The following is a 23481-nucleotide window of genomic DNA, read 5'->3' as shown; positions in this document are numbered from 1 at the left end:
AGGTGCCCTTGAACAAAGCACCGCCCAACTGCTCCCCGGGCGAAGCAGCATAAATGGCTGCCCACTGCTCCGGGTGTGTGTTCATGGTGTGTGTGTGTTCACTGCTGTGTGTGTGCAATTTGGATGGGTCAAATACAGAGAACGAATTCTGAGTATGGGTCACCCTACTTAGCCGTATGTCACTTCACTTTTTTTGGTTGCCTTATGAAGCAATTCAGCAGATCCTGTTATTTATTTTAGATCAGTGCAACGATGGCAGAAGAACGTGAATTTGACCTGAACTACATGACAGAGCGCATCATCGCTGTATCCTTCAATCACACATGCCCGGAAAAGACCTACCTACACAACTTATACAACATCACACAGATGTTACAATCCAAACACTCAGACAATTACATGGTGAGGTCAAATTGTATTTTAAAAACACCACATTTGTTTTTCATGTATACTCTTGTAGGGGGTAGACATATTTGCTGCCTTCACTAATGAAGTCATTTTCTTTTTTTTTAAAAAAGGTCTTGTGTTTTTTCCCTGATTGCAGGTTATTAACCTTTCAGAGCCCAGAGAAGAGTTAAGTAGGATGAACGTCAGGGTAAAGTCCAATTTTACCTGCAAATTGGCAAGATGTATTTAAAACCTGGTGTCTAAAACCACTCTGACTGTGTGTCTTTATCATTAATACATGTGTGTTTTCTCAGGTCCTGGATGTTGGCTGGCCTGAACAGCATGCTCCATCCTTACATTTACTCTGCTCTGTGTGTAAAAGCATCGAGAACTGGCTCAACACACACAGTGAACATGTCCTTCTGCTACACTGCAGGGTAAACACTCTTTCATAGTTGTCATTATTATTACTCTAGTGGATACCTTCTAGTCTTCCTAATGCACTTCTGCACTTGTTTAGGGCATGGTGGCTTAGTAGTTAGTACGTCAGGGGGTGGGATTTCAACATTCACTCTGTGTGTGTGTACGTGTGTGTGTGTCTGTGTGTGTGTGTGTGTGTGTGTGTGTGTGTGTGTGTGTGTATGTGTGTAAGTTTATACAGTATGTTCTTCCAGTGCTTATGCAGTTTTTTTGGGTCCTGGTTTCCTTCATCAGTCCAACAACATATGTTGTAGTCTGATTGCCATCTCGAAATTGTCCCTAGTATGTAAATGGGGGTGTGAATCTGTGTGTGAGACCTGTGATAGGTTGGCACCCCAACCCCATCTATGGTGGCCCTTGCCTTGTACTCCATGTCCCCTGTGATAGACTCTGTGATTCCCTGTAAATCCCTTTAAACAATAAACAGATTCTTTACAAAGCAGCTATCTGAATATGGAGTGAAGATCAAATAACGAGCAAGACAATACGAGGAAGAAACCTCAACCCAAAAGGGAACTGAGTTTCTTCTGGGTGACTTCTGATATCAGCTTCAGTCATCTGGAATAGTTAGACTAAGTGAAATAAGTATTTGTATGATATACTGTTGATTAAGCTTCCATATTCTCTCATTGTTTCTTTAATAGGGCACAAAAGACCGGATAGGAGTAGTAATTTCATCCTACATCAACCTTCCTAGTGTTTCCGGCAGGTAAAACTAACATTACACATATTCAAGCTGTCACAAGCAGGAAATAAACAGCAATAAGGATGATACATGTCAAACATTTTTCACACAACTGAGAGTGTTATGAACAGCTGTGGGAAAAGTACTGAGAAATTGCAGTGTAGACAAAGGGTCAAAATCTTATTCATGTATTAAAAGTCAAAGTGTCCAATCAAAAAATATACTTGAGTTAAATGTTTTTAAATGTACTAGTTAAATAAAAGTCTTGGTCATGTTTCTTGGTCATGACTAATGTTGTGCAATTTGCTAATGTTGTGCAATTTGCTAATGAATTAATCAGAAGTAAAATATCTAAACATTATTTAATATTAGCTAAAAAGAAATAACTGCCAAGCTAGTTTATGTGAGCTACTGGTCTCAAAGCTAGTCTAACCTGGAATGATTGCTAAAAACAGGCTACGTTAAATAAATAGAACCAATGAATGTTAGCAAATTAGCAAAACTTACCTCAGCATTTTTTTTAAAACAAGACACCTCAATTTATATGAGTCTCGATGTCAGCATATCGAAACATTTTACATTCCACATTTAAACACACACACTATATAGCTATAACACAAAATGTTTATTCTAAACTCATGCACTTTATAGGATGCTAATCTGAAGTAGATGGGTGTTAAACTGAGTCTTATTATACAGGTATACACACACACACACACACACACACACACACACACACACACACACACACACACACACACACACACACACACACACACACACTGGTTGAATGAGAGTACTTTGAAGGTGTAAATTAGCTTTTTCTTGGAAGTATAATGATATAAAGTTATAGAGATAATTAAGTGTGAGTATTTAGGACAAACATTTTTTCCACCCCGATTGCAAAAGTCCTCTATTGAATCATTGCTGATGTTAAGAAAGAATTTGAGAGGTCTAGTTTAACTTAATACTAGCAAGCTATGTGAGTGAACTTTGAGCCACAGTTTATTTTGTTTGTGGGAGGGTTGCCATGTGACATCCAAGTGTTGGTTCTGTGCCAGTTTGGTACTGCATTATCTATACGATTTATTTAATGATCATGTGATTATGCACATCTACAGTATCTACGGATTGATTTCTCAGTGACTAATGCTATGCCATTGATCTCTCTCTCTCTCTCTCTCTCTCTCTCTCTCTCTCTCTCTCTCTCTCTCTCTCTCTCTCTCTCTCTCTCTCTCTCAGGGAAGAGAAAGCTTTAGACTGCTACACCATGAAAAAGTTCTACAGTGAAAAAATGGCTTCCCTTATGACTCCGTCTCAGAAAAGGCAAACATTTCCTCTCTAATTCTCTGTAACACATGCATTTTTTTATCCTTGTGCAATGCTCTCAGTTTCATTTTCAATTAATCTTTATTTTCCTTTTTCAAAAAAAAAAAAGCAATATAAAAAGAAACAGGAAGTTTAGGCTTCTAATAGCAGCAGATCAGTCACAAGAGCCAATGGTTATAAGGGGGAATGTCTGAAATGTGACTTGAGGTCAGATCATAAGGATACGACATAGACCATCATGGTACTTCCTTCTTCTGTGATATACCGAACACTTTTTTTAGCTTTCAATCTAAAAGGATTAGAATGAATTCCCCTTGGTGAATGTTTTATTGCTATCTTGTAATAACAGTATAAATACACATTAATAGTTTCTGAATGTCTATTCTCTACAATTGTCCTATTATACTTTTAGAGTCTGGCATGAATCAGTAGAGTAGATAATAATATGTTTTTACTGAACAGTTTGAATTCATGCTAAATACTGATGTAGCTCGTGTCGCAATTTGCCTTCGGTTAAAGGGTCAAACCAATAAAAGCTTAACCTATTCTAAGGTTATCAGCTTTATCCCAAGATGAAATCTTTCTATCTTGAAGTTGTTGCTTAGAGAATAACTTCACCCCTGCACATGCACATGCACACAAAGATGAAAATGATGTAAATCAAATTCTACTGTCTTCAAACTCACTTGATCTCAAGCCAGAACACCTGTGGAAGATTTTGATCAGACATTTTTTTCACCATCATCTTCAAAATATGAACCAAGGGAATAGCTTTTGAAAGAATGTTGTTTTATCCCTACAGTAAATGATTAGGTAATTAGAGTAGAGAATCTGTGTCAGACATTTAATTGTTCTCTTTTATGGTTTTGTCCAAAAGAAACAACATTTTTTTGATGTGTCATACAGTACATCTTTAGCAGAATTCAGCTCTTTGTTTTTCTTAAGAAGCATCAGATATTTCAAAGATTTAACCTGTGTGTGTGTGAGTGTGTGTGTGTGTGTGTGTGTGTGTGTGTGTGTGTGTGTGTGAAATCCTGAAAGCATTTCAATGCAGTTTTACGGAGAGATTGACGATAATGTGTCTGCTTCAGGTATGTGCAGATGTTTGGCAAGCTCCTGGTCCATCAGATAAAGATAAACACCTCTCCTCTCCTCTTCCACTGCATCTCTCTGAAGCACTTGCCAAACTTGCACCCCACAGGCATGAGCTACACGCACACACCCACCTACACACACACAAACCCACCCACACCCACACCCACCCACACACACACACACCCAACCACACACCCACCCACACACCCACACACACACACACACACACACACACACACACACACACACACACACACACACACACACACACACACACACACACACACACACGCATATCATTTCTGAATCTTAAATTATTTGTATTTTGTAGTAGGTGGACTTTTTGTGAAAGTTTACCAAGACATGCAGCTGGTGTGCACAACAGGAATACAGTAAGATGCATTCGCATTACACAAAAAATGATCGTGTGTGGCGATGCAGCAATGTCATTAAGTGTCCGTGACTCTCAGTCAGGTCTCTGCGGAGCAAACAGACAAAGTGTATTTTGCACTGGAACCACCACAGCTTCTCAAAGGGGACATCATGGTGAGTTAATAACACACAAATGTCAAAAGTGCACTGCAGTTTTATTTTTTACCCTTTCATTTGGCTTGATGTATTTTCTGTAGATTGTATGCTATCATAAGAACACCGTCAAGAGGAGCCGAGAGACTGTGTTTCGTATACAGTTTCACACAGGCACTCTTCATGGACACACTTCAGTCTTCCACAAGAAGGACCTTGATCTGGCAAACACAGGTACAAACACTAAGTGGTGGAGTTCTAAAATTATGCAGTTTCATTAAAAGTAAAGGTTTTTGGTTGGCCTTCTGAGGAGTATGTGTTTTTTAAGGACTGTATGAAAACCTGCAACTTTTATGAATTTTGTGCCACATTTTAAGCAAGTGCATTCAGGCGCTATACAATATGTAAGTTTTTTTTATTTCATGATAAAATAGTTGTCATTTTGGCCTATTCACATGTGCTGTGATGCTCTCTGGAAGCCCAGCCCCTTTCTCTCTATCTAACACGCTACATAAACACAGGTTTTGCCCCCTGCTGCTTTAAAGATGTAAATGCAACATCTTGCAAAACAACAACAACAACAACAAACCAGAACAAAAGCCTACATCCACAGGATGGATTCAGACCTGATCCTGCTTCACCTCCTTTCCTATTTGGGTGGACTTGAGCCAAAATCTAGGGTCTGGAAACAATTGGAAACAGCTGGATCTGATCCAGCTCCAGCTGCTGGACTTGTGCTTTTAAAAAGATGTACTTGATGCAGTGTTCCTGCTTTCTGTCAAGGAAAATGAGAAATGCTTTGCGTTAACCTAAAATGGGGCATAAAAACAGTGCTTTCTGACCGAGCCTAAAAATCTTGGGCTCATGCTGAAAAATCTTTGAATACATCTGTTTTGCTCAAATATGTGTTATAACCTGTCATTTGTGATATTAATAGAGAACATATACATAATGACAGACAGTTTCAGTCAAATAAATCCATTTAAAATCCAGTTAAAAATGAACTGTTTGGCCAGGATTGTGTTTGTAATGAAGAGATTTGAAACAAGATGGCTTCAGTATTGACCGATGTTTTATTACCAACTGAAAAATAAATTGAAGCTTAAAATGGACATGTCTCAAACCAAAAGGGTTAATATGAACCCTACTGCGGTGCCTCAGGAAGCATTGGCAAACACTACGGAGAAAAAAAAACAGAGCAAGCACTATCAGCAAGAATAAATACATATTGCAAATGCATCATGTGATGTGGTCTTTGTTTATCCCATGAGTTTTATGTAACAGGACCAGGTCTGTATTTTTTATCCGATGAGAATATATGATCTGTTCAGTGCATTTGCATTTAGTTACATCTATATTTTAAACCATCTGACCATGTAGCCAAAGTGCTGTGATGAAAACCATCATTACCAGTAAACAAGAGCAGCGTAATGAATAAAACCTTGTTTTCCAGTCTGGAGTTTTTTGTGAAATTGACTATGATGTATGTAAAGCAGCAGGATTTAGACCTAAATTAAAAATAATTAATAAAAAAAAATTAATTAAGGTTTTAAATGACGATTAAACAAACAAACAAACAAACAAATAAATAAAGCAATTAAGAGCAGCATTTTTTACTTATGTATGAATAATGCATTGAATCTAAACTTTATACTCTAAATTACTAATTACCATAATGAGGGGGAAAAATGTGACACTGAAAGATACACGGAAATTAGATATTAGCAAAATATTAGCAAAATACTGAGCAAATATATATATAAAAAAAGCAAATGTAAAAAGGCCAAAAAAAGATGACGAAACTGTGAAAGAAGTTGCAGAACGACAGATCTATCGCTTTTATTTTTCTCATCGATGCAAAGTCATTGCTATATTTATCCAATCATGGTCATGGTAAATATGCAAATAAGAACATTCGATTACATTAATTTACATAAATTTATAATGTCCCAGGGTGAACAATTTCAAGTGTGAAAATCCCTATTTTGTCTGAACTAATTTTCACTATTTCTATCCTAGATCCAAGATTTTTGGAGGAAGGACAAGTGGAGGTCATTTTCTCAGAAAATATGGCAAAACTTTCAGGTTATCCACAAGGTATGTTCTCTGATCCTGCCATCCTTACGTCCTTATGATTGCACTACTGGACTAAATTAATAAGAATAGGACTTCGTACATTAAAACTGTAAGTAGAGGGAATTTTAGGGAAAAAAATAGGAATCAGAAGAAGATGAAACAGTAGCTTATTTAACTATAATGATGATCATGCTTCGCAAAAGTTTTTCATGAACATGTTCTGCGTGTTCTTTATGATGCTGATGTTAGTTACTCTGTATGAAGGTAGTGTTGGCTGGAAGAACAGCTCTGCCGTTATCATTGACTATGACACTGTGGATCCTCTAGTTCACTGGGATTCTTACGAGAACATTACAGTAGGAGGTACATCTACACACACACACACACACACACACACACACACACACACACACACACACACACACACACACACACACACACACACACACACACACACACACACACACACACACACACACACACACACACACACACACACACACACACACACACACACACTAGCATAGACATAATCATTTCTATTCTTTTAAGGAAACATATTGTCTGTCCGTGGTCCTGCTAATTTCTTTATGGGTTTTGAATTGCTCTTTTTTGCCCTATATTCTTGGGCTATTTTTTTTTTAATGGTCAAGGCTTTGGCTTTAAGACTCAAAATGACATCATGGCCAGACTTTCTGAGAAACTCTGATGAACAAGTTACTGTTCCTGTTATTTACTGTTATCATTTCAAATCATTATGCCTCAGCTCAAGAAAAATTTTTGAGCTTTAATTGAATGAATGAATGAAAGAATGAATGAATTAATGATTCTCTAGGGCAGGGATATTCAAATAAAACCTGTTACAACTCAGTTGAAATTCTCTCCTCAAAAACAAAGCTTCGGTGCAGCTAAGATGACTGAGTAAAAACAACAGATACTGTTAAATGCTTATCCACTGATGATTAGATGACTTTATACATCATTCAAACTTCAATTTAACGTTATTTTTCATATCCATCTTCAGTTCCAGCTGATAAATAAATAAGGTTGCTGTGTGTATTAGTTGATAACCCTCTATACAGTAAATAATACTAGAAGAAGAAGTCTGTCCCAGATACAGAACAGCATAGTGAAAGTGTTTCTTTTACATCCTAGCTTGTTAGGAGCTTGGGGTCAGTGCACAGGGTCAGTCATAATCCTGCACCCCTGGAGCAGAGAGAGTTAAGATCCCTGCTCAATGGCCCAACAATGGTAGCTTGATGGTGCTGAGGCTTGAACCCCTATCTTCTGATCAGTAACTCAGAGCCTTAATTGTTGAGCCACTGCTACTGTTACCAACAAGAACAACACATAACAAATTTACCGATATAACATATGTAAGGAAAAGCAGTTTGGAATCACAGCTATCCATCCCAAATACCATGATAATATCTTCATCGCTAGTCAAGTTTGTCAGATTTCATTTTAAAGATCCTGTTTTTGAGAATAGTTTAACAGATTCACATTCTTGACCTCTGTGTCTGTGATTCTGACTGAATCAGTTAACTGAAGCAAAATGCTCAGATTACTGTAAACCATCCTGAAGTAAATCTACTATTGAGAAGAAAACACTGGCAAGTTCACACTGCCATATGGAACGGTTTACTTATAGTAAAAAAAAAAAAAATAAATAAATAAATATATAAATATATATATATATATATATATATATATATATATATATATATATATATATATATATATATATATATTACAACTCAGTATATTACTATATATACAGTAACATTGCATATATATTACAATATATTATATCACATTGCAATATATTACAATATATATAACCTTATGTGACCTTCTGCTGTTGTCGCTCATCCACATTAAGGTTGGAGAATTTGTGCATTCTGAGATGCTTTTCTGTGCATTGTGGTTGTATCTTGTTATTTGATTTGGTTGGAGTCTCGTTGCCTTGTGTGCACTCTGCTGGGGATTGATCTGCATGGTCAGCCAGTGACTCATGGGATTGCTGTGAATGGGGCCACCCGGAGACTGTCACGCCTTCTTTGAACTACTGTTGTACAGCCAGCTTCATGGTCGGGTCTTCATCAGCAATCATTTGAAGACTTTGCCAGGAATTAATTAGTGGGTCTGTGGTGAACTCAGATGTTGTACTGACCTATTAGTTCCTCAGGAGCTCTCGGTTGCTTAATTCCACTCAAGTACAAGCTGTTGGAGAAAGGACATTATTTACATTTACATTAGTTACTGTCCAGTGTAACCCAAATGAGTATGGGTTCCCTTCTGAGCCTGGTTCCTCTCAAGGTTTCTTTCCCAAATCATCTCAGGGAGTTTTTCCTTGCCACCGTTGCCTCAGGCTTGAACATTAGGGATAGATGTTAGATTAACTTAAATTTAAACTTTAAAATATTTATTCTGTTTCTAGACACATGTAAAGCTGCTTTGAGACAATGTGAATTGTAAAAGTGCTATACAAAAAAGTGCTTAGTGGTTAGCACGTTCGCCTCACACCTCCAAGGTCGGGGTTCGATTCCCGCCTTCGCCTTGTGTGTGTGGAGTTTGCATGTTCTCCCTGTGCCTTATAGATGGTAATCTTGACGTACAAAGGTATGAAAATCGTCATTGAAAACATTATTGAATGCTGTAGAAGGAGAAACCGTATGACACAGTGTAATATTGCTTGCTTTGTGCTTTGTGCTTCCACTCTCTGAGACTCCACGCCATCTGTACACTGAGTGAGCGTCTGGGAACACTGAAACATTTCTGGACCCATTTTGGGCTCCAGACAGAGGAAATAACAGGCCGGATATTTAAAGGCAGCCTGTTTTTTTCTTTGCCACTCTCTGAAAAACAAACCCAAACACAAGCGTGTGTGTTTGTCAGAGGGCAGTGATTTACAGTTGATGCACATCTGGTTGTGTGTAACACTGTGTAATTATAGATGCCTTATGTTAAGAGAATTTCAGTGCCCTGATTTTAGGAGAGACATGAGGATGTACAGTCATCTATGTACATGTATAATATTAATGGCTTGCTGTTGTGAGTGACATTTTGTACTAGTGCAGTAAACAACATTAATCCTTCACTTTTTACTTTCTCTCATCTCCTCCACAATCCATCCATTTCTCTGTTCTTTCTCTCTCTCTCTCTCTTACCTCCTGTGTCACGACCTTACCTTGCTCTGTTTCTTTACTACTTTTCTTTCTGCCCGCATGTAGCTCCACCCTCCTGTTTACATTCCCCACACCATATTTGGGTGACTCAAGGTCGAGCGTGTGGTGTGTGTGTGTGTGTGTGTGTGTGTGTGTGTGTGTGTGTGTGAGTGAATGAGTGTGTGTGTATGTGTGCGTGCTGTGGACTGCTGGCTACTCTGAGAGGAATCATTTTTCCTTAGCTGGGCTCCTACTGCACATCTCCAGAAGGGATTACCTGTAAAAAAGAGAGAGAGAGAGAGAGAGAGAGAGAGAGAGAGAGAGAGAGAGAGAGGAGAAAAGGAAAGATAGAGTGAGTGAGTGAGAAGGAGAAGGAATGAGAGAGAGAGAGAGAGAGAGAGAGAGAGGAGAAAAGGAAAAATAGAGAAAGTGAGTGAGAAGGAGAGAGAGAGAGAGAGATCATAACAGAAATCGGAGGCAGAGAGCAAGAAAAAAGGAAAGTGGACGAAAGAAAAGACGACACAGGGGAGCTGTTATCACCTCATGGTAAAGAATGCAAGCTGCTCGCCCCCGCAAAGCTGTACAGCGAGAGTGAGGAAGTCAAGAAAAGAAAGAAGGAGAGAGAAAGCGTCTGAGAGAATGGACAGGAACCAGCAGGAACGCACGGTTAGAACTTAATCCCTCTCTTTTCTTTTTTCCTCTGTCACAGACACAATGCTTCTCTATGCCTATTCCTGTAGCTTCTTTATAATCTTTGACTGTATGCAGCTCCTATCTGCTGATTTCAGATGCAGTATGCAGAGATGTTCGTAGTTCATGAGCTCTACGGCGTTTGATTTTGCAATGAGGTGTCCATGACTAATGCAGGTAGAGATTTAATGGGACGTCAGTCAAGCAGGAATTATTATTATTAGTGTGGTGCTTTGCGCTTTGGGGAATTTGGTGCTTGGGTAATCAGATATGTGGTAATTTCTGAAAAAACAGTAAATTAGCACAGAGAAAAGGATTAGAGGACTTTGCTGATAATTGTAATCCTGTCTTTATAGGCTACAAATTATTATTATTATTATTATTATTATTATTATTATTATTATTATTATTATTATTGGATTAATTAATTGCTTTATTTATTTATTTGTTTAGTTAGTTAGTTGGTTATTCATCTATTAAAAACTTATTATTTTTATTAATTATTTATAATTCAGTTCTCACCACTGATCCGAAGTGTTATGTTAGAGCCGAATGAGTGTCGTTGTGGTCACTTGGATACTTTTATATTACAAAAACCTTTTTGTATGAATAAAACTACTGTGCATGATGATCTCATGATCTCACTGTGTGTGTGTGTGTGTGTGTGTGTGTGTGTGTGTGTGTGTGTGTGTGTGTGTGTGTGTGTGTGTGTGTGTGTGTGTGTGTGTGTGTGTGTATGTGTGTGTGTGCATGTGTGTGTGTGTGAGACCAGCCAGCTGTGGGTTATCACTAATGTTTGGCACATCTGTTGAGTTTTTGGTGATTTGATAGTGTGTGTGTGTGTTTGTGTGTGTGTGTGTGTGTGTGTGTGTGTGTGTGTGTGTGTGTGTGTGTGTGTTTATGTCTGGAATTTCATTAATATCCTCTACAATAACTAATATTTCTGCTTAACATATCATCTCTGTCCATCTGCTTTGTGCATCATATCACCTATGTTACGCAAATGTTACATATCGAAGCGTCGCAAATACTTTTTAACAGACACAAACACACAGCAGCCAATGTTGCTCATACTGACTGCATTTAGAGGCACTAAATCATCATCCTAACATGATCCAGAGATCAAAGTAGGATGAACACGGTTCAGACACAACACCCTTGTCTAATTGTGTGTGATGACAGCACATCATTATGTGTTTAAAGCTGAGATTTCTTTGATTTTAAAACTTAAAAATTGCATCATAATTATACCGAAAGGAAAGAACTAAGCGATATCACTCCAAGCTTTTATTCATTCTGTGTTACCTATGAAATGAACCTTTAAATATTATCCTCTAAATATATCACCACCTAAAACACAAAAGCTGTAGATTAGACTTCGGGTCAACTATGCTGATTCCTCATGGCAGAATATATGCCCTGGAATGTGCCGTGTATCCCGACATATGGAAGAGATTGATTAACTGCTGAGATTGGAATGTCATGTGTGTAGGTTTCTCACTGGGCTGAGGGGTGGACATGCTGGGGGTTGCTTTTTAACCCCAGACATGTGTGATAGGAAAAAATGATGTGAGCTTGTGATAAAGATCGAAACAAGGTGCATGTTTGGGTATCACAAAAGGCATGTTAACTTAGGAACCATATTTTGTTATGTATTTTTCTACCTGAAGCTGAACCTGAATATGATGAACCTGAAAAATGACCAGGATTTTATCATGCAGTTTATTTAGCGTGTAGCACTAAATTATTATTTCTCCGTTATTTCATGCATCTGCTTTATTTTATTGATTGTATAATTTTGTATAAAATTTTCTTGCAACAGTTGTGTGTCCCTGTTGTTTGTAGAGCGTGAGATGGAATTGTGTGTTTAAGTGTGTGTGTGTTTGTATAAAAGTGAGATGACACACACTATCAGGTCTGATCGGTGTTCAGCTGCTGCTGCCTGAATGATGAGCTGGTACATAGTATGATGGTCAAACAAAAGTAAATCTAGACAAAGCTTGTCTGTGTGCGGGTGTGTACCCTTTGTCAGTGTGTTGAAGTGTCTAGACTGTCGACTCTGACACACAGCGACGCAAAAAAGTGGATGTGTACGTCAGCAAAGGATTCTGGAGACACACCGGTATAGCGTACTGTACCTTTAGTACAGAATTGTAAAGAACATCTGTTTTTAATGGTGTAGTTTGATAGTTTCTATAGACTTATACTGTACTTACAGCTAGACCAATGATTTAATAAGTCTAACTATGCAATGTTTAGCATGCTAACCTCACACTCCTCCATTGTAGGGGTTTGTGTTTCTGCCTCCGCCCTGTGTGTGTGTTGGGTTTCCTCTGGGTTCTCCTGTTTCCTCCTCAGTCCAAAGACATGTGTAGATGACTGATCACTAATTTGTCTGTAGTGTGTAAACGTGTGTGTGTAGGTCTGTTTGTGTGTGTGTGTGTGTGTGTGTGTGTGTGTGTGTGTGTGTGTGTGTGTGTGTGTGTGTGTGTGTGATTGTACCCTGTGTCCCCTGGCTTGTGCCCCGGGATAGACTCCAGGTTTCCCGTGACCCTGTGTACGATAAGACAATTAAATTTGAAAGAATCCATTCATGAAAACGAAAATTCTAATCATGCAAAAATAAAACCTGTTTTAATTATTAGTAAGATAAACAATACATATGGAAACATATGGACTTGCGCATGTTTGGAAAGGTTCCTCCTGTGGCAAAAAGAGTAGGGGAACAAACTAGTAACTTTATCATCATTTTGATAAATGATGATAAAGTTACTAGTTTGTTCCCCTACTAGTAATCTATAATATCGCACATAAAAATACATCAAAAAATCAATCTGTAAATAAATACTGTAAAAAAATATTATTCTGTTGTTTATTGAAACAGGCCTTGCATGCAAATATCTACAAATATACGTAGAGGCTATATTTTAATATCTATAATTCTTATTCTCTGTGTGTTCCCCCTCAGCTCAGCTGACCGAATGTACAACATCCTCCGTGAGCAGTGATTCTGGACTCTCCACTACCTCACTGTGTATTGGAGCAGCAGGCGCAGGACTCCAAAGCCAGAAAGCCATTCTTCAGGGCAGCATGGCAGGAGAGCAGCCACGTGGGCAAGTCCTGACCTCTGAAACTGCCATCACAAGCAACGGAGATGAAAAAGCAAGAATAAATCTTAATCATATCGACCCTGCTTTTCACGTGAATGGGCAAAGCACGAGTGCACAACGAGAAACCAATATCCTAGATGATGAGGATGAAAGTCCATCTGTTGCTATAGTGACCGACTCTAAAGACACAGACTTTAAACTTCCTATTTTGTGTAGACAAGAATACTCTGTTCAGGCAGAAGATGCTGGAGACGGAGTTAAGCTGGACGGCACACGGACTCACGCTCACGTGGCGTCTAGCAGCGATCAGACACACATATGGGTGAAGCAGCAACAGCTAGTCTCTGCTGATCCTTACATGTACAACATGTCCGATAAACTGGAACAAAAAATTCAATCAGGGATTAAAAATGACTTTCTTGAGGCAGAGCCAGAGCAAGACAAGGATGACGAATTTGCTTCCCTCGCTTTAGATATTGACCAATCCATCGAGCAGCTGAACCAACTGATCCTAGACCTGGACCCGGAGTTTGAACCCGTACCCACAATGGCTAGGGGTCACGTGACTTGCTCAACCACCAATGGAGTTGGATTCTTAGTTGGTCAAGCAAGATCCAGCCAATCAGGTAAGATTTCCTCAGCAGCTTAAAGAAACTGCTCTGCATTGCCAAACAAACATAAAAATGTTTACTTAATATAAAAAAAACAGAAGTAACGTAACTGTCTTTGCCTCTGAAAGATCTTTCACACTTGAAATAGTTCCCCTGATGATTGTAAACTCAGGCAAACAGAATCCTGGTTTATCTTGTTTGATATTTCACACTGCTCATACTTTACCCGTGGTTAACAATTAATCCTGGCAGTTCATAATCTGATATTTCGCACTGTACATTCCTAAACTGGTGTAACCTTCTTATTAGCATATTTAAGGCTTTAACAACCATGACTGGATAAATACAGTATGAAACAATAATAAAAGTCGACTTGTCTCATGCTTTGGTGCCAATGAAAAAAGTCCGGTCAGGTTTTTGTGCTCGATTAGGAGTTGCTATCTTTAGCAGCTTTGTAATTTCTTTGGTATTGTTAGGTTTGTCTTGTAGTTGACTAGCCATTCGTTGATATCCAGCTCCACATACGTCGTGTATTTCCACCTTACTACAGCAAGTTACAATAAGTTACAGAATTACTGGTCACTGATTATTAATATACTGTTTTTTTAGATTTGTACTTTAGAACATTTTAAACCTAAACACATTTTAATAAGAACCTTGTTTACTTTGGAACATACAGTGAATATACGTCACATGAGTGTTCTAAGAAAGCCTTATAAGATATTTGACTTTGCCCACTGTGTAAGAAATATTGAAGGACCGTTGACTCACTCTGTGCTTTCGTAACTTGGAAAGCTTATGTTGGCTTGAAAGGATTTACACACACACACACACACACACACACACACACACACACACACACACACACACACACACACACACACACACACACACACACACACACACACACACACACACACACACACACACACAATGGACCTCTGTATGGAAGCCTGAACAGGTACAGTTAAGGAAAATATACTCCTTCACACTGGAGTGTATTGCTGCAGGCAATACTTAGAGTGAGTGCATTATATGCGTGTTTCGGTGTGTAAATATCTACAAATAAAGCAATTGTGCTGTTTAACTATCATTTTCTACTTTTGTCTTTTGTCACAAGTCTTCCTCTTCAAGGAATTTGGTATAGAAATTTTCTATGTAAGAAAATTTTCTAAATTTTCTGCGGTTATCCCAGTACAGTATGTGCACGCAGTTGGTCAGATAGCGATGATGTTAAACGCATGTTAAACATTCTAACATTTACTGTAAAAGTAAAATTTAAAAAAAATTTTTTTTATTCAAACCTGGAATGCACTGGATATTTTTGCTTTAGCTGGTGTTTTCATATTTTAAATAATTTAAATGATGTAAATGATAATGTTCAGTGAATAGGAAATACTATTTTCAGACAGATCTACTGTAATCCACCTCATTAAACAATGATGTCTCATTCAATCTTTACTGAGTTGCAGTAAAATGGGTCTAGTGACACCCCTGGTTTTATCAACCAACATGATCAGTTTGCTCAGAAATTTAATTGAATAATCTTTCAGAAACCAGAAGTACCTTTAGTTACGGTAATAATTCCTTACTCGTGTACTCAGCTTGTGCCCGTGTTCATTCCTGAACAGCGCTTTGAGAGAAAGGTGCAATGACGCCACTGTAGAAAGAAATAGAACGGATGTTTATACAGTAACTCTGGAGAGCGTCCTGTTGTGTGTCTCTGAAGATGAATTGCATGAGAGCTCAGGAATGCATTTGAATGCATTTACTTTCCCCAGCTCTTTGTTTTACAGAGGCCTGTCTTCAGCTGTCAGAGAAGTTATTAATCCAGGGGTTTGTAATGAAACAGATTTCACATAATGTGTACTGTTTTAAGCAATTTAGCTTCCATCCATCCATCCCTCCATCCATTCATCCATCCATCCATCCACCCAACCAACCATCCATCCATCCATACATCAATCCATCCATCCTTCCCTCCACCCTTCCATCCTTCTATCCATCCATCCATCCACCCATTCACACATCCATCCATCCCTTCACCCTTCCATCCATCCATCCATCCATCCATCCATCCATCCATCCCTCCATCCACCCCTCCATCCATCCATTAATCCACCCTTCCATCCATCCATCCATCCATCCATCCATCCATCCATCCATCCATCCATCCATCCATCCATCCATCCAACCATCCATCCATCTATCCACACATCCATCTGTTCAACCAACCATATTTGTGCTGGAAACAGTTAGGGAACTGTATAGAAATCTGATAAATTGCACTGGATTTTGTCGGCAACCAACAAACTCTGAAAATTCAAGCAAAAGTAGATTGAGGAAGTAAATTGAGAACAAAATAGCAGTATGTACATGGATACCAAGCTTGCATAGTGAGAGTGCAATGCCTGATATGTTGATTATTCACTAACACTGGAGAATTGTTTGTCAGTTCGAAAGTATGGCATAAAAAAAGCAGCACTTCCTTCACAAGACCAAGATCATTTACAGCAGATCTCTACTCAGTCTGATCAACAACTGTGTGCAATGCTCAGTCTTTTTAAAAGTATAATGTGTAGTGTAAAGCCTAACTGTCATTTATATATTGTACACAGTAAAATGTATGTTATTACCTCACTACTAACTAACTACTAACCCCAAACTATAGAGGAGATACCAATCTATTCTAATGACATTCTAATGACTCAAAGGTTTTCACTTTGATTCTGTTGATCTGCCCCTCCGTTTTACCTTTCTTCCCCCCTGTCCCCGGTTCTTAACGTGGGATGTCTGTATTTATTACACAATGACTCTGGAATTCATGGAATTGCTATTAAACTGTAATTTCTCTCTTTTTTTTCTCAGGCTGGAGTAATAAGTCGACTACTAATGAGCCTGCATCCAGATGCAGCAAAGGTGATTTTTTACAGCCAGTATTAAATCTTGCTGTCTACAAATCATCTGAGGTATACACACACACACACACACACACACACACACACACACACACACACACACACACACACACACACACACACACACACACACACACACACACTCATACAGTGCCCACTTCATAACCTAACCAGTACAGTATTTGTCATCCATTATGACTAATTCCACCTCCATGTAGAGTAAACACCTGGCCTGCTCTGTGTGTGTGTGTATGTGTATGTGTATGTGTGTGTGTTGTGTGTGTGTGTGTGTGTGTGTGTGTGTGTGTGTGTGTGTGTGTGTGTGTGTGTGTGTGTGTGTGTCAGTCTGGAGGTCTGTATAGTAGTGACACAGTGGACTATGCTGATTTTAGTCATGAGGCTGACAGTCTGTTATGGGTGGATCTTAACCAACCTCCACCTACACCAGCATTTCCAGTGACGCCACCTACACCTTATGGTAAGTCCTAGCAGCTTGTTAATGTCAGGGTTAGGAGAGTCAAGAGATATGATTCTGTACTCATCGTGAAGAAGCCCTTATGTCCCTATAATATGAGCAACATATTTCCTGTAAGGTTGAAATTTACATTTACCCGACATAACCTTCCTGTACTCGACTATTTGAATAAAATTAATATGTAATAAATAACTCAACATATTCAGTGTATAGCTCATCTCATGCTTGATGTCTGTGTTTTTCACGGCACATGATTAGACTTTCTGCAAACGAGATCGAGAGTGTAAATCACAAGATAAGTGCTGTGCTGCCTTATCTTGTGATTTACACTCTCGATTGTGTTTGCTTAATCTATAACAATCTATTATACTTTCTATAACAGCTGTATGGAGACTCCAAAAAAAGAAAGGATATTGACTATAAAGATATTGGTGTTTTTATTTTGTCAGAGAACTCAGAATATTGCTAAGGTTGTGCGTGAGTTCAAAGTATCAAAGTTCAAAGCAAATGAGAAAACATCAAAAAATAGAGATTTTTTCGCCAGTTCACGATTACACACACACACACACACACACACACACACACACACACACACACACACACACACACACACACACACACACACACACACACACACACACTCCTGCCACATTTATGAGTTTGCAATCAAAACATTCAGCTGATACATTTATTTCTATGTCACTTATTCTCATTTAATTTTTTGTTCACATTTTTTTAAAAAGCTTGCTTGTTTGCATTTGGCCAGTTAACTACCACACAGAGTGACAAACACACACCAGACTACATATTTCCCATGTTGTCAATGAGCCTTTTATTTTTTTTCTTTCAAGTTTAGCATAAAACACCAATCTCCCAATTCCCCTGTATTAAAAATCCTAATATCTCACCAGGCTAATAAATTCATTTCACATTGTTCTATTTATTACATATAGGTCATTATCAGTTATTTGATCGAATCAAACGTCGAACATGACTAGGAACATCAGTTTGCAGAATGATTTCAGAACGTTTGCAGTTTCAAAATCAGTCTCAATATCTCTATTGAGACTGATTTTACTCACTCTCACTCACTTTCTACCGCTTATCCGAACTACCTCGGGTCACGGGGAGCCTGTGTCTATCTCAGGCATCAAGGCAGGATACACCCTGGACGGAGTGCCAACTCATCGCAGGGCACACACACACTCTCATTCACTCACACACTACGGACAATTTTCCAGAGATGCCAATTAACCTACCATGCATGTCTTTGGACCGGGGGAGGAAACCGGAGTACACGGAGGAAACCCCCGAGGCACGGGGAGAACATGCAAACTCCGCACACACAAGGCGGAGGCGGGAATCGAACCCCGACCCTGGAGGTGTGAGGCGAACGTGCTACCCACTAAGCCACCGTGCCCCCCAGACTGATTTTAATTAAATTAAATGAAATTTAATTAGAAACAAGAATAGAGGCTGGTTAGTGCAGATAAGACATAACAAAAAAAAAGTTAAGTAATGAGGTCAAATGTAATGATGCATATTAAAGTATATTAGAAATATAGTGTTTATATGCTACTCGTCCTGAACTGCATCTTCTGAGTGACTGAAGTTAATTCAAATGCTTCTTGTGTTTCTGTCTTGTATTTAACCAGTGAAGGGTGTGTATGACTTTTCCCGTGTGAGTCTCAGCTCTCCGCCTGGGACACGGCACCTGCTTTTAAGGACACAGCAAGGTAAACTTAACTCACCTGCCTGCTCTTATACAGGAAACAAACAAAGCATTGTGAAACAAGATTGTGTTAAAGGATTTCATAGGAATTAATGAACTCAGCTCTCTGTGAACCTTGAATCAAAAAAATAACTGATAATTCTTTTAGCTCAAAAATATAAAAGGACGCCTGATTTAATACAGTGACTCGTGCAGCCGGTCTAACTTCCTCTGGGACTCTGTGCACTATGTTGACATGTATTATGGTACAGGTCACTGGCAAAGAGCCCACTACATACACACACACACACGTGTTTATGACCGTGTGTGTGTGCGTGCAGAAATACATGCTTACTTGCTTGACGTGTATCAAGTATCAATGGTTTTGTGTGCAAAATGTATTTCTCAAACTCCACAAAAACAGCTCGGTCAATAAAATGTGTGTAGCTGTTAAAATAGCTCCTTCTGTTCCAGGAAGTGGCCTTGTGAGCCAGGAAATGGATATCCTGTGCCTCAATCAGGATTTTTTTAAGGATGTACATATCTTCGTATTGCTGTAGATTGCAAACTTATCTCTAATTCTCAACCACACCTACTTTTGCATGTGCTGCCAAATTATTTAAATATCATTGCCAAAAAAAGGCCTTGGTTTATAAATAAGTTTTATAACTGATTGTAAAATTGTTTTGCCCCTTTGAATCAGTGGAGCTTAGAGCAGTAGGCCATCTATTTTTCTATTTCTTCACAAACATACAGTATATCTGTGGTATCTGTGTAGTAACACCTTTTTACCATCTGGGGAGCTGTACAAAGCCACTACACTTTCATTTAAGCAAAACCTTTTCTCTATACACTCCGACAGAGATCACTGGACCTTCAGGGATGTACAGATCCTGTGTTGTTGCGGATATGAACTTATTTTATTTTATTGGTATATTCATAATATTCAGACTTGAATTCAAATATTAAACACCACATATGCACTTTTCTGTACGAGAAACCAGAAAACACATGGCTTCATGTGCTGTCCTTAATACTCTATCCTGTTCTTTCATGACCCGAAGTCTCTGTCCTGTCCTATCTTTAAGACTCTGTCCTGTCCTGAGGACTCCATCCTGTTCTGTACTGTTTTGAACTCTGTCTTGTCCTTATCCTGAGGTCTCTGTCCCATTCTATACTGAAGATGCTGTCCCATTCTGTCCTGTCCTTACTTGAAAACTCTGTCCTGTCCTGAAGACTCTCTCCTGTCCTGTCCTGAGGTCTTTTTCCTCTCCTGTCCTGCAGACTCTGTCCTGTTCTCTTCTGAAGACTCTCTCCTGTCCTGTCCTGAGGTCTCTGTCCTCTCCTGTTCTGAAGACTCTGTCCTGTTCTGTTCTGAAGACTCTCTCCTGTCCTGTCCTGAGGTCTCTGTCCTGTTCTGTACTGAAGACGCTGTCCTATTCTGACCACGGGACTCTATCCTGTTTTGTTCTTTCCTGACTTGAAAACTCTGTCCTGTCCTGAAGTCTCTGTGATGTCCTGTCCTGGAGAATCTCTCCCGTTCTCTCCTCTTCTGAAAACTCTGTCCTTCCCTTCTCCCATAGCAGGAAACTTTCAGACTATTACAAAGCATTGACAATTATATACATTTATAAACATCACATGAATGCCTCTTAATGGAAAGCTTCACATTGTTAATGGTGAAGTTTATTTTGTTTAAAAGCAGCAGAATAGAATCCATTTATTATTAGCTGGAGATCGTCTGCCATTAGAACTTCCCATTTGATATAAACATTGTTTATATTACAGTCCGAGCTTCACACCTTCTGATTTGAGAATGGCAGAAACCCAGTTGATTTTGGCTTATAATAAGTAAGACCTATCTTTATCATACAGCTTCTGCTTGGCTGAGTATTGAGACTTATAAGTGATACATGCTGATTTTTTTCTGATGAATACTGACAATAAAGTAGCCTGGAATTTTACTGGCTAATTGACTTAGAAACGTCTTTGTATCAAGTGCTATAAAGTATGTGCTATTTACTATTTACCACTATCATTACTATTAGTTAAATCACTACAATGTCACTACCATTAGTTATTAGCAACCCTACTAAGTAATGTCGGTTTTGTGAAATTACTGAAAAGGTTTTAGAAAGAAAGAATGTTTTACTAGTAGACTCTCTGTAGAGAAGTAGACAATAGACCGTGTGTACAGACACAAAGAGCAGATGTTTGGAGTGCTTGCACATGTCACTTGAGAAAAAATAAAGCAAGAATATGGACATTGGTAAGAAGACATCCTCACCTCTGACCCTTTGGTGTTGGCCTTTTGCTTGGACAGGACAGATTGTGAAGGTCTGCTGGATGCTTAGTGAAAAGTCTGAGAGTCACCATGCAGTCATATGCTAATGAGCCTAAAGTGTCCCAACTCTCTCTGTCCCTCGGGCTTGCACCAGGCGGGGGCAGTCGTCTACCCCCTTCCTCCTCTCCCACCCCCTCAGACCTTCCCCTCGCTCTCACATCGTCCTTCCCTCCCTTTCTCTCTCTCTCTTTCTCTCTCGCTCTGTCCCTCCCTGTGTCTCCTCACAGCAGTCACTCAATGGCACATTACTCTAAGAAGAAAGGATGGAGTAGTTTTCCATCTGGAGGCTCGCAAATCTCAGCCAACTCAATGACTTCATTCAAATAGAAAGCGTGAGCGAGAGAGAGAGAGAGAGAGAGAGAGAGAGAGAGAGAGAGAGAGAGAGAGAGAGAGAGAGAGAGAGAGAGAGAGAGAGAAGGATAGATAGATAGACAGAGACAGTGGAGAGTTGGAGAGAATAGACAGTAACTGTGTAACATGCTGTTATTATTTTTGTCAGAAAGCAGAGCATAGTAACGACAGAAAAAGAAAGAGAGTGAACTTTAGGGACAGACACAAAGTTTTTGTGATAGTCAGCCAGAGACGTCTGCAAGATTTTACACATAACTTTTTTTCTGTGAAGGAATCTCCCATGAGGATTTCCTCATCATGACTGCTTCTCTAGGTATGTGTGAAAAGTTCTCGCAATACATATATGTATGTATGCAAGGTTTGTTCAGTTTAAAACCTCTCTTTCTGTATATGTGTGTGTGTGTGAGTGTGTGTGTGTGAGAGAGAGAGAGCTTATGGATTAGCCATTTGTTGTAGCTGTCTCTGGCAAGCTTGCATTGTCTATTAAGACAGCAGGCGCTGTAAGAAGATCCTCGTCCCATTAGAGTAGATCTCTTCACTGCTCTTGTATTTTTGTTCTTTTCTTCTCTTCGGCTCTCCCTCTTTACATCTCGTCTGCTGATAACATGCAGATTCCAACCTAAGGAAGTGTGTGTATTTACAAACAGGGTTTGGAATGTCTCTGTGTTCGTATGCAGATGTCTCTCTCTATTTATTTAGTCAGTTCTGATCTTTGACTCCTCTTAACCTCTTCTGTTCAAAGTTCTTGTACCCAAAAAGCCCTTTTGAGCTTATAGTAGCTGTACTTTTGTGGAAGACTTTGTGTCTTCTGAAATCTTTTCCTGTTTTGCCCAGTCCTCTAAAGCTTCCAGATAAGTCTGCAGATCGGTGGAGATATGAGCAGCTTGTAAACACAGTTAAAGCACATTAAAGATATTTGGCTACTTTTCCATGCCTCAACAACTATTGTACAGCAAAAATATTCTCATAATGAAAATACCTTGAATGTACAGTATGCAGGCGAGTTCAACTAATATTTGTCTGTTTTAAAAAAATGTATAAAGCTGTCCTCATATTTGTCCTCATTTCTGCTGTTAAATATTTTGTTTATTTTAAGTAGTTAACTTTTTTTTTAGAATGCAAACTTATGTGCCAATGAAAAAACCTTGAAATGAATAAATAGGTTTAGATTTCACTTGTTAAGATACCTTTGTTTTGCAGTAATATACATATCTGTGTTTTTTTTGTTCTCTACATGATTTAAATGTCGTTGGATATCCTCCCGTGTTACACACAGACATTTTATTTCGACCAGCCAGTGCGTATTTGTGTAAAATATTCAATTTTAGTTTTCTCCTCCTGTCTCTTTGTGGCTTTCTGTGCTACAGAAAGTTCATTCGGATAGAAGAATGAGAAGGAGGTTTTGCATGGCAGCTACTGTGCTGGATGTAAGAAACTAGGTGGACTTCTATCATTAGGCACTGAAGTGTGTGCTGATATAGAAATGCTTTAGTGCTTTCTGGGTTTGAGTGTATCTGTGTGAAAATG

General features: G+C 38.9%; 1 protein-coding gene across 3 annotated transcripts in view; it reads left to right on the top strand.

The window, feature by feature from the left end:
* The window catches only part of si:ch211-191a24.3 (tensin-3), a 37799-nt gene that overhangs the window by 1997 nt on the left and 12321 nt on the right, over nucleotides 1–23481 (top strand). For 2 of the 3 annotated variants that reach the window (XM_047801818.1, XM_027179575.2), the window contains 15 exons: nucleotides 241–402; nucleotides 545–595; nucleotides 702–824; nucleotides 1512–1576; nucleotides 2795–2878; nucleotides 3973–4082; nucleotides 4308–4368; nucleotides 4447–4522; nucleotides 4606–4735; nucleotides 6521–6598; nucleotides 6842–6940; nucleotides 13403–14170; nucleotides 17024–17124; nucleotides 17419–17551; nucleotides 19204–19284. In XM_047801818.1, the coding sequence (XP_047657774.1) occupies nucleotides 253–402; nucleotides 545–595; nucleotides 702–824; nucleotides 1512–1576; nucleotides 2795–2878; nucleotides 3973–4082; nucleotides 4308–4368; nucleotides 4447–4522; nucleotides 4606–4735; nucleotides 6521–6598; nucleotides 6842–6940; nucleotides 13403–14170; nucleotides 17024–17124; nucleotides 17419–17551; nucleotides 19204–19284 (2110 nt within the window). In that variant the 5' untranslated portion in view covers nucleotides 241–252. The remainder of the gene's footprint in view (nucleotides 1–240; nucleotides 403–544; nucleotides 596–701; nucleotides 825–1511; nucleotides 1577–2794; nucleotides 2879–3972; nucleotides 4083–4307; nucleotides 4369–4446; nucleotides 4523–4605; nucleotides 4736–6520; nucleotides 6599–6841; nucleotides 6941–13402; nucleotides 14171–17023; nucleotides 17125–17418; nucleotides 17552–19203; nucleotides 19285–23481) is intronic. The other variant, XM_047801819.1, reaches the window with a different exon arrangement.

Source organism: Tachysurus fulvidraco, chromosome 16 (genome assembly GCF_022655615.1).
Source record: "Tachysurus fulvidraco isolate hzauxx_2018 chromosome 16, HZAU_PFXX_2.0, whole genome shotgun sequence".
Lineage (NCBI taxonomy): Eukaryota > Metazoa > Chordata > Actinopteri > Siluriformes > Bagridae > Tachysurus > Tachysurus fulvidraco.
Note: the sequence above shows the minus strand (reverse complement) of the source record. Positions and strands in the feature narration are given on the sequence as shown.